Source organism: Panthera uncia, chromosome E1 (genome assembly GCF_023721935.1).
Source record: "Panthera uncia isolate 11264 chromosome E1, Puncia_PCG_1.0, whole genome shotgun sequence".
In the NCBI taxonomy this organism is placed as follows: Eukaryota; Metazoa; Chordata; class Mammalia; order Carnivora; family Felidae; genus Panthera; species Panthera uncia.
Genome location: NC_064814.1, coordinates 17,588,431 through 17,599,431, shown reverse-complemented (window position 1 = coordinate 17,599,431; position 11,001 = coordinate 17,588,431). Strand labels below are relative to the sequence as shown.

Here is an 11,001-nt window from a genome sequence, read left to right as displayed (position 1 = left end):
TATCTCGCGATGTTATCCTCTCTTCTTCTTGGCCCTATGACCAACCCCCCTAACGTGTTTTTCAAATCCGCCAATGGGCACACGGCGTAGACTCGAACCAGCCAATCGGAGTGCGGGGACACCGGGAAATTTAAATCGCGCCGGCCGGCAGCACGAGCCACACCGTCTTTGGGCTGAGCCGTGGTGGACGTTTTCAGGGCAGCTGACCTGCACCCTGCGCGCCCCGCACCGCCTCTTGTGGAATCCTGAGCCGGCCGTGTAGGTACGAACTCGGGCCGGGGTCCGGCCGGAGCGATAACGGCAGGCCTGCGGGCCGCGCTCCGCTTGCGGGTGGCGGGAGGGGAGGGCCCGAGTACACGCCCGACCTGGCTTTGGCCTCCCTCGTTGACGAGGCCTCGGGGGCGTCGTTCGTTGACGAAGCGGCTGTTTTGCGATGCGAGTGCTTGGGCTTTAGGGCGCCGCGGCTGTGCGAACCGCAGCGGAGAGCCCTTGCGCATCGCGGCCCGGCAAATCGGTGAGGCCCGAGGGCTAGAGTCCGGGGAGGCGGCCCGGCCCCCTCCTCCGCCCGTTCCCCGCCGCGTCTTCCCGGGTGGGGGGCAGGGGCAGGGCCTGGCGATGGGGGTGGCAGTTGGAAGAACTCTCTCTTAATACGTAGGCCCAGGGCGGGCTGTGACACCGTTTCGTCAAAGAACACGGAATGAAAGCTAACAAATTGTAAGGGGGACTTGTACTTGGCGCTTTTTGGCGATTGCTCTTGAAGATCTCAGTCTGAATGAAGCACAGTTGAGATCCGCCTGATTAAGTGCATTCACTCGAAATTCCTGGAAATGAAATGAGATGCTGAAGGTGGACAACTGCGTCTCAAGTTTTCAGTGTGGACAGGAAATGTTAGGGAAGGTTCCGTAGTGTAATGAGGAGCCAGGTTTCTCCTTAATTTTCAAGTGTGGAGAATGTACCCATTTTGGCCACTTAAAAACAGTAGATAGAGCCTCCAGAGGATGGATATTGGATTTATTTCCCCTAGGACATTGGTTTTAACTGTGAGCTCAGTTCTCCTACTTTGTCTTCAATTAACTATTTAATTGAAATAGTCCAATTGCACTGCCCAGTGTGGTAGCCAGCCAACCCAAGTGGCTGGTCCAAATTGGGATATGCTGTAAGCTTAAAGTACGCACAGGATTTCAAGGTTTCGGAGGATTAGTATGAAGAAAGTGTAAAATATCTCAATGGCTCGAAATATTATAACACGTTGAAATGAGAATATATTGGGTGTGTTGGGTTAAATAAGACGTTAAAATTAATTTCATTTGTTGCTTTTTGAAAAATGCAGACCTGGAAATTGAAATTTATACAGCTTGCGCTCTATTTCTGATGGACAGCCCCGCTCCAGGAAGTCTCAGCCCTTGGGAGGGGAGGGGACTACTACAGTTTGGCCACTTCAGTGCTTCATAGTGCTGAAGGAGGAAGTTGCTCCTCTAAGAGACAAGTGTGGATGCAATACATGCCTGATGATTCTGTTGGTGCTCCTCTTACTGACGAAGCAAAATGATGAAGGAGAAATCTTTCCTTTCCTCCGTCTTCTAGCTTTCTCCCTTTGTTTCACAGCCATGTCCACCAACGAGAATGCTAATTCACCAGCTGCCCGCCTTAACAGATTCAAGAACAAGGGGAAAGACAGTACAGTGAGTACCTTCTGTTGCTTTCCTATGCTATTTTTTTTTTTTTTAAATGCAAAGACACTTGGGAAGGGGTCAAAACTTGGAGGAAATTTGAAATAAGCGCTCTCACTTGGCCAGAAAAACTGATACGATAGGTGAAGACGATAGGTGAAGTGGTGTATCTTTTTTCAAGGAAATGAGGCGCCGCCGAATAGAAGTTAACGTGGAGCTGAGGAAAGCTAAGAAGGATGACCAGATGCTGAAAAGGAGAAACGTAAGCTCGTTTCCTGATGACGCAACTTCCCCACTGCAGGAAAACCGCAACAACCAGGTAAGTATGTAGTAGGTTATGAGTTATGGTCGATTCAGAAGATCAATATGGTGCTTTTCTTAGAAATTTAAATAACGTTCCTAGCCTAATGGTTTTAACTATCACCTTTGCGAAGATCTTTTTTTCTGTCCCCAGTCAGTAATTCTAATGAGTTGTCTTCTTTCTTGCCCACTCTCCATAACTGATTCCAAGGTCTCCTTTAGCTCTAAACTCCCTTGAGGTTTCCCTGCATTTCTAGCCACCAGTTGGGTACCTTGACTGGCCATTCCAGTGTTAAATGAAAGTTAGTGTGTCCAGAACCAATCGTTTTCCAATTTTTTGGATGTTCTCTATTTTTTGTATTTTCCACCATCTTTGTTCAGATGTTTTTCCTCAGATATTTAAAAGAAAACCTTTTTTAATGTTTATTTTTGAAAGAGAGAGAGAGAGACAGACAGACCATGAACAGGGGAGGGTCAGAGAGAGGGAGACACAGAATCTGAAACAGGCTCCAGGCTCTGAGCTGTCAGCACAGAGCCCGATGTGGGGCTTGAATTCACGAACCACGAGATCATGACCTGAGCCGAAGTCCGGCGCTTAACTGACTCAGCCACCCAGGTGCCCCTCTCCTGCAATATTTTCAGTGATTTTCTAATTTATCTTTTCCTTCATTCTATGCCACACACTGTATACCTAAAAATATTCTTGATATGCTGTTTAGACTTGTTATTTCTCTGCTGAAAAAACTTTGGTAGGTTTTTTTTTTAACGCTTATTTTGAGAGAGCGAGCGAGCGCACATGCACTTGTGGGAGAGACATGGAGGAAGAGAGGGAAGCCCGAGCAACTCCGTGCTATCAGTGCAGAGCCTGACGAGGGCTTGATCTCCCCAAGTGTGAGATCATGACCTGAACCTAAATCGTTTTGGACGCTTAACCTGAGTCACCCACACACCTCAAAAACTTTGGTAGTTTTAAATCCATATTCTTGGAAGTTTTATTTTAAGATTTTATTTTTGAGTAATTTCCACACCCAACGTGGAGCTCAAACTCACAACCCCGAGATCAAGAGTTGCACGCTCTGCTAACAGAGCCAGCCAGGTGCCCCTGGAAGGTTTATTTTTGTAAATTCGATCCATCTTAGACTTTCAGATTATCTTTTTTTTTTTTTATCTTTAAAAGATACTGGGAACTTTCCTGCTTTTTTTACATTATGCTTTCCTTTAGAGCTCCAAATGTTTTTTTTTTTTTCATGAAATAGTATCTATGTGCTGTCTGTAGAGTACTATATTCAAATCCTATCTTCTTACAGCACTCCTTGATCAACCTGATAGGAAAAATGTCCCCTTTTCAGAATTCGCATAGCACCCCAGCTGTGCATCACAAATGGAGAGTGAATGTGTGTATATTTGCCACTTATGGTGTCTATTTTTCACATTTCCCTTATTAAGTTGTAAGCTCTTATGGAAAAAGGGGCACTGTCTTTTTGAGTTAACTATAGTACTGGTTCTCAAGCTCTTCTGTGGTGTTCACAACATGAGCCATTCCTGTAGCACTGTACTGTGGAAATGCATAGATTAGAAGCTTAGATGAGAAAATTCCTAGCACGTTGCCTATATAACTGCATCCTTTTCTCCCTGACAGCGTATCTGAATGTGGGTGATTGAGACTAATGTAGAACAACGTCCAAACTGCTCTAATTTAATTTACTAGATTGTTCACAGTCTCCTCTTTTAGTGACAAAATGCTTTAATACTCCATAATTGGAGATTCCAGGGATTCATAATACCAAGTTTGAGTGCTCTTCTACATCTAAAATAATGGATATTTAGTTAACGGCCACAATTCCGCATAAGTCTAAACTTACAGTAACTGATTTTAAAAAGGTCTTCACAGAAAAGGTCTTCACAGTGCCAGGTAGAGATTTTATTGTTTATATTTAATCTTAAAAATGATAATTTGCAAAATTGATCCCATTGTCCTTGCAGGGCACTGTCAATTGGTCTGTTGATGACATTGTCAAAGGCATAAATAGCAACAATTTGGAAAGCCAGCTCCAGGCTACTCAAGCTGCTAGGTAAGTCTTTTCGGCTATAGCATGAATGACATCACTAAGATACCAGCCTTTTTAGATTTTTGTTGTTATTGGGAAAGAGACAGATGGCATGGGTAAAATAAAGGTTAACTTGGCCAAAAGCCTGATTTCATTAGAGTCTTTCCGTGGGTGAAACTGTAATTTTGTAATTGCCTCAAGTCCCACCCACCCCCAGTGATAATCACTGTCAACCTTTTGGCATACCTTTTAAGTAAATTACAAAGTTTTGTCAAAGTGGCATTTCAAAGTGGTGTCAGAGAAAGGAATCATTAAGTGGGATTGGCACGTGCATTTAGAATGGTGCCTTTACTCACTTTCCATCAAACGCAAGTATCTTGTGACATTTGTAACAGAATTAATAATTTCTATAGTTTGACAGTGTGCTCAAAAATCCAAGTGACAAATGATGAAGGAAAAGATGTTTAACCTCACCAGTAGTTAGGGAAACACAGATCACCCCACTGGTAGTGTAATTCTGTCAGACTGCCGACATTTTAAAGTGACAAGATCTAAAGTAGTTTCCGCGGATGCAGCGAAGAGGCTAATTTCCATTACTGGTAATTCTTCAATTTTGGATAAAAGGTAGTTAAAGACACCACCTGGGTAGCACCATTGCAACCAGTCTGTTAATCTCCTCTTAAATTCCATGATATCTCAACATTATTGCATGACTTTAAAAGGTTATCTATAGTTCTAAACTCTTGAATTGCATTTTAAATCGATTTTTACACAAACTTTTGTTATTCCTCCTCAACTTTCATTTTTCTTTTTGCTTACCCTTAGGAAACTGCTTTCTAGGGAAAAACAGCCTCCCATAGACAACATAATCCGAGCTGGTTTGATTCCAAAATTTGTGTCCTTCTTGGGCAGAACTGATTGTAGCCCCATTCAGTTCGAATCTGCTTGGGCCCTCACTAACATTGCTTCCGGTACATCAGAACAGACCAAGGCTGTGGTAGATGGAGGTGCTATCCCAGCATTCATTTCTCTGTTGGCCTCTTCCCATGCCCACATCAGTGAGCAAGCTGTATGGGCTCTAGGAAACATTGCAGGTACTTGGATTTAAAACAGATTTTTTTAAGAGAGTTTTTTTCGTTGTTTTTAATGTTTATTTGTTTATTTTTGAGGGAGCGTGAGTGGGGGAGGGGGAGAGAGAGGGAGACACAGAATCTGAAGCAGGCCCCAGGCTCTGAGGTGTCAGCACAGAGCCCAAGGCAAGGCTCGAACTCTCTGACTTTGAGATCGTGGCCTGAACCGAAGTCGGATGCTTAACCGACTGAGCCACCCGGGCGCCCCAGATTTAAAATTCTCTTGACTGATTGTTTCTAATCCTACTGAGGTGGGAAGAAGTGGCTTATCATAAGTAATAGTGACCTGTGTGTTAAGATTTAAGTTTGTTTGCTTCCCATGCTTATCAGGGGTGAAAGTGGTGGCTAAGTAAGTTAGGGATTTCCCAGGGTTGTCTTTGTGTTAAGACCCATTCAGTCACTGTACACTAATGGTGCTAGAAAAATAGTTACAAATTAACCTTGCCTTTGTTTAGGTGATGGTTCAGTTTTCCGAGACTTGGTTATCAAGTATGGTGCAGTTGACCCGCTGTTGGCTCTCCTTGCTGTTCCTGACATGTCCTCTTTAGCAGTAAGTTACTAACATAAGTCCGGTTACTCGCTTCTTGATTCCAGTTTTTCCCATCTCCTCAAAATACAGAGGACCTCTCATTGCATTTTTCTTTCCCCTCAGTGTGGTTACTTACGGAACCTTACTTGGACACTTTCAAACCTTTGTCGCAACAAGAATCCTGCACCCCCATTAGATGCTGTTGAGCAGATTCTTCCTACCTTAGTTCGTCTTCTGCATCATGATGATCCAGAAGTATTAGCGGATACCTGCTGGGCCATTTCCTACCTTACTGATGGTCCAAATGAACGGATTGAGATGGTCGTGAAAACAGGAGTTGTGCCCCAACTTGTGAAGCTTCTAGGAGCTACTGAATTGCCCATTGTGGTAAGTTGTTAACTTTATCAGTTAGTTAGTTGGTTGGTTGGTTGGTTGGTTGTTTAGCTTCGTTTAGTTTAGTTAGTTTGAGAGAGCTTGACCAGGGGAAAGGGGCAGAGGGAGAGAATTCCTAAGTAGCCTCCACGCTCCCTGGGGAGCTAGATGGGGGGCTTGATCCCATGACACTTGGATCATGACCTGAGCTGAAATCAAGATTTGGACAGTCAGCCAGTTGAGCCACCCAGGTGCCCCAGTTGTTAACATTAAGTTTTTTTTTAATGTTTATTTTTCAGAGGGAGAGAGTGTTTATTTATGTTTGAGAGTGTGGGTGGTAAAGGGCAGAGAGAGTGGAAGACACAGAATCCGAAGCAGGCTCCAGGCTCCAAGTTGTCAGCACAGAGCCCAACGTGGGCCTTGAACTCACGAACCATGAGATCATGACCTGAGCTGAAGTCGGATGCTTAACTGACTGTGACTGAGCTACCCAGGCACCTCCCCACCCCACCCCCCCACCCCAGTTGTTAACTTTTAGATGAGAATAGAAAACATAAGCATGGTCAATTAATAAACTGATACTGACATATTACCTATTTTAGGGCCATGATGAGGCTCTGACTTGACAAAACCTTTGGGGTATAGACTTTTGGAGCAGTGCTGAAAAAATAAAAGTTAACAGCTGGCATCTGCATTTCCTTTTCAGACTCCTGCGCTAAGAGCCATAGGAAATATTGTCACTGGGACAGATGAACAGACTCAGGTTGTAATAGATGCGGGAGCACTTGCTGTCTTTCCCAGCCTACTAACGAACCCCAAAACTAATATTCAGAAGGAAGCTACGTGGACAATGTCAAACATCACAGCTGGTCGCCAGGACCAGATACAGCAAGTTGTGAATCATGGATTAGTTCCATTCCTCGTTGGTGTTCTCTCTAAGGTGATGAAGTCTTAACTTAATCGAAGGATGTTAGTATTTACGGATGGACACTTGGTAGAGCTGTGCTTGATAAGATTCTTGATGTGCCAGTGCTGGTTCTGCTTCTAGTTCTTTGCTAAATAGTAGCCAGTGACCTCTTACCTTTAAGGTTGGATGGAATCAGTTGGTAGTTTGTGTCCTTGTTTTTCTAAAACAATACTTCTGGAATTTTAGTTTTACAATCGTTTCTGAAGTAAACTTGTTTCCTTATGTTTATTAGGCAGACTTTAAGACACAAAAGGAAGCTGTGTGGGCTGTGACCAACTATACGAGTGGCGGAACAGTGGAGCAGATTGTATACCTCGTTCACTGTGGCATAATAGAACCATTGATGAACCTCTTAACTGCAAAAGATACCAAAATCATTCTGGTTATTCTGGATGCCATTTCAAACATCTTTCAGGTAGGTGTTAAGGTAGCATTGGAATTTGGGCTTGATGATAAGTGATTTAAACTCAGGGTAGGGCAGCTAAGTTTACTTAGTAGGCCACAGAATTAGAAAGGCTATTTTAATGTGGGCCACACTCTTGGTAAGACGTGACAAGGGATTATAAGAGATCTGAGTGGATGACCTGAATTGAAATCAAATCCGTATGTGGACACTGTTCATTCCCATCTAATTTGTCAAGAATCTTTAATTCTCCAATATCCTACTGAATTTTGGTGAAATTAGATTTTGATGACTTAGTTATCTAATTGGTTTTTTTCTGATTCCATTCCTAATTGACCTAGCGTGTGGCACTTAGTCACAGTGGTTGGTGGGAGGTAGGTCCTACCTAACGACTTCTGATTATGGAAATTTTACCTACAAAGAGTTGAGTCTAGAATGGTGATGCTTGGTGTATTCATCATCCAGCATAAATAATTTGTCAACATTTGGCCTGTTTTCCTACTTTCCCTTACCCAAGCCCTCTCTAAGTTATTTTGAAGAAAGTAAGTTATTTCATCTGTAAATATTTATCTTCTAATTTGAGGACTTTAAAAAAGGCCATAATATCATTTTTATACCAATAAATTCTTGATGTCAGCAAATAATCCATTCAGGGAAATTTGTTTTTATGCAGCATAGGCCATCTTTGCCCTTAGATGGTGGTTCTCCGCCTTGACTACACTTTGGTGTTATCTGAGGTGCTTTTATGAAACAGTAATTTTCGGTTCCCATCAAAGATCAATTGAACCTGGATGTAGTGGTTTGTTTTTGTTTTTTTTTTTAATGTTTGTTTTTGAGAGAGCAAGAGAGAGACCGAGTACAAGGGGCAGGGAGGGGCAGAGAGAAGAGGGGGGTACACAGAATCCACAGCAGGCTCCAGGCTGTGAGCTATTTTTTTTTTTTTTTTTAATTTTTTTTAATGTTTATGTATTTTTGAGACAGAGAGAGACAGAGCATGAATGGGGGAGGGGCAGAGAGAGAGAGAGACACAGAATTGGAAGCAGGCTCCAGGCTCTGAGCCATCAGCCCAGAGCCTGACGCGGGGCTCGAACTCACGAACGGTGAGATCGTGACCTGAGCTGAAGTCGGACGCTCAACCGACTGAGCCACCCAGATGCCCCCAGGCTGTGAGCTATTAACACAGAGCCTGACGCGGGGCTCGAACCCACGAACCGTGAGATCATGACCTGAGCTGAAGTCGAACGCTTAACCTACCGAGCCACCCAGGCAACCCGATATGGTGTCATTTTTAAATTTGCCTGGATGATTTTGATGCAAAGAAATTACTGAGAACTACTTGGAAGATCTCTGAGATCTCCAGAAGTAGCTGCCGAGAGCAAGTACAGATCTCATCACCTTGAATTTAAAAAAAAAAAAAATTGTTTTTAATGTTTATTTATTTTTGAGAGAGAGAGACAAAGCGCGAGAGGGGTAGGGGCAGAGAGAGGGAGACAGAGATGCAAAGCAGGCTCCAGGCCCTGAGCTGTCAGCACAGAGCCCGATGCCAGGCTGGAACTCACACGCCATGAGATCATGACCTGAGCCGAAGTTGGAGGCTCAACAGACTGAGCCACCGAGGGGCACCTGATCACCTTGAATTTTTAAAAAAATGTAAACTGGAGATAAAATGATCTCATAGGGTTATTGGCAGGAACTTCCAAGTGTATGTCTGATACATATATCAACAGCCAATCATAAACTTTGTTTTTATCACTAAAATGGAACATTCAGTAAATTCAAGTAAACTGAGAATGTTTTTTAGGCTGCTGAGAAACTAGGTGAAACTGAGAAACTCAGTATAATGATTGAAGAATGCGGAGGTTTGGACAAAATTGAAGCTCTACAAAACCATGAAAATGAGTCTGTGTACAAAGCTTCATTAAACTTGATTGAGAAGTATTTCTCTGTAGAGGTGAGTAAGAAGTTGGAAAATACACAAAGTCAAGCCCATAAGATTTTTTCCTTACTCTTTTTTTTTTTTTTTAAAATTTTTTCTTTTTTATGAAAGAAAGGGAGGGGGGGGGGGGGGCAGAGAGAGAGAGAGGGAGACACAGAATCTCGGGAGCAGGCTCCAGGCTATGAATTGACAGCATAGAGCCCGACACGGGGCTCGAACTCACAGACCATGAGACCATGGCCTGAGCTGAAGTCAGATGCTTAACTAACTGAGCCACCCAGGCGCCCCTCCTTACACTTTTTAAATGAGCCTCGTGACCTTGTTGAATTTAGCAAAATATCACTGTGTGAGTAGGACATAATGTATATGTTTGCTCCTCAAATATTTGGCTTGATGATCATATCTTGAGAGATTTAAAAAAATTTTTTAAATCACCACTGTACTTTCAAATGAATAGCTTTATAGGGATTTTAGAATGTCTGGAGAGTAAGTTTGTGTAGGAGTTGATGGAGAAGGGGCCCAACCCCATCACCACACTCAGGAGTTAATAAGCCTTTTCATTTCCTCCTGGAAAGTGGCGGGTGGGGAAGAAAATCTTTTTTTCTCTTTTTTTTTTGTTCTTGTGGTAGCATTCCTGAATCCATTCAGAATCTTCTTCTCCCAGGCACTCCTGAATTGGCAAGTTTTCAGCAGCTCTGCGATCACTATTTGAAATACTGAAATACGTTATAGGATTGATTAGAGGGGTAACGTAGGTGAAGACCTTAGGAGTAAATACAGACTTCTAGGCAGGCTGCTGCTTAGAAATGTGCCATACTTGCGGGACTATATTGTTTGGTTTTGTTTTTTTAATACTTCCAGGAAGAAGAAGATCAAAATGTTGTGCCAGAAACTACCTCTGAAAGCTACACATTCCAAGTTCAGGATGGCACTCCCGGGACCTTTAACTTTTAGATTGTACAGCTGAGGCATAAAGTTGTTTGTTGTGTACTACGTTTGGTAGAAGTTTGTCTTACTGTTTTCTCTACTAAACTCTTTTTAAATGTGTTTTGTTATTGTAGCACTTTTTACAATGGAAACTATACTTGAACAGTTCTGAACTGTACAAACTGTATGAAGCTTCTCCTCTCGGTGGGTTTCTTATTTCTCTGTGGAATCTCATATCTTGCAGTGTCCTGTAAATAAAGATTAAATTCCACCCTTTTCTTTACTTCACCGTTTCTGTGTACTGCTTTCTAATTTGGGGTCCTTAAGCTTGCAGATGAAGGGTGATCCAGCCAAACCAATGTGACGAACCAGAGGTGTGGTTCTGGTTGGAGACGTTGCCTGGTGTGAGGTTTGTGATGTCATCAAGGATATAGGGGTGATCACTTTTTCCCCGCCCACTTCTGAGTTCCCACTTGTTCTAGGCTGCGGCTTTGTAAATAATGGCTGTTGGCGCTTCCAGACTTCATACCCTCTACACACCAGCTAGAAAAGAATTTTTCAGAAGTTCTCACAGAAAAATGAACAAGATTTCCCAGAAGCCCTCAGCCAGTATCTCCTTAAATCTCACTGGCCAGGGAGATGGGATTAAAAATAATAAATTTAGGCACGCCTGGGTGGCTCAGTTGGTTAATTGACTGACTTTGGCTCAGGTCATGATC

At 43.1% G+C, this 11,001-nt stretch overlaps 1 protein-coding gene across 4 annotated transcripts; it reads left to right on the top strand.

The window, feature by feature from the left end:
• Window positions 1-169: 169 nt before the first annotated feature.
• Window positions 170-10,565, top strand: KPNA2 (karyopherin subunit alpha 2). 4 transcript variants are annotated; one of them, XM_049637664.1, is made up of 11 exons: window positions 170-258; window positions 1,606-1,682; window positions 1,852-1,989; window positions 3,954-4,042; window positions 4,844-5,112; window positions 5,604-5,698; window positions 5,801-6,064; window positions 6,756-6,989; window positions 7,249-7,431; window positions 9,221-9,370; window positions 10,217-10,565. In XM_049637664.1, exons 2-11 carry the CDS (start codon window positions 1,608-1,610, stop codon window positions 10,307-10,309), a joined length of 1,590 nt encoding a protein of 529 aa, XP_049493621.1. In that variant the 5' UTR covers window positions 170-258; window positions 1,606-1,607; the 3' UTR covers window positions 10,310-10,565. The 4 variants fall into 4 exon arrangements, with proteins under 4 accessions (XP_049493621.1, XP_049493617.1, XP_049493620.1 ...); XM_049637660.1 differs by having other exon boundaries at window positions 172-262; XM_049637663.1 differs by having other exon boundaries at window positions 174-262; window positions 1,585-1,682.
• Window positions 10,566-11,001: the final 436 nt, after the last annotated feature.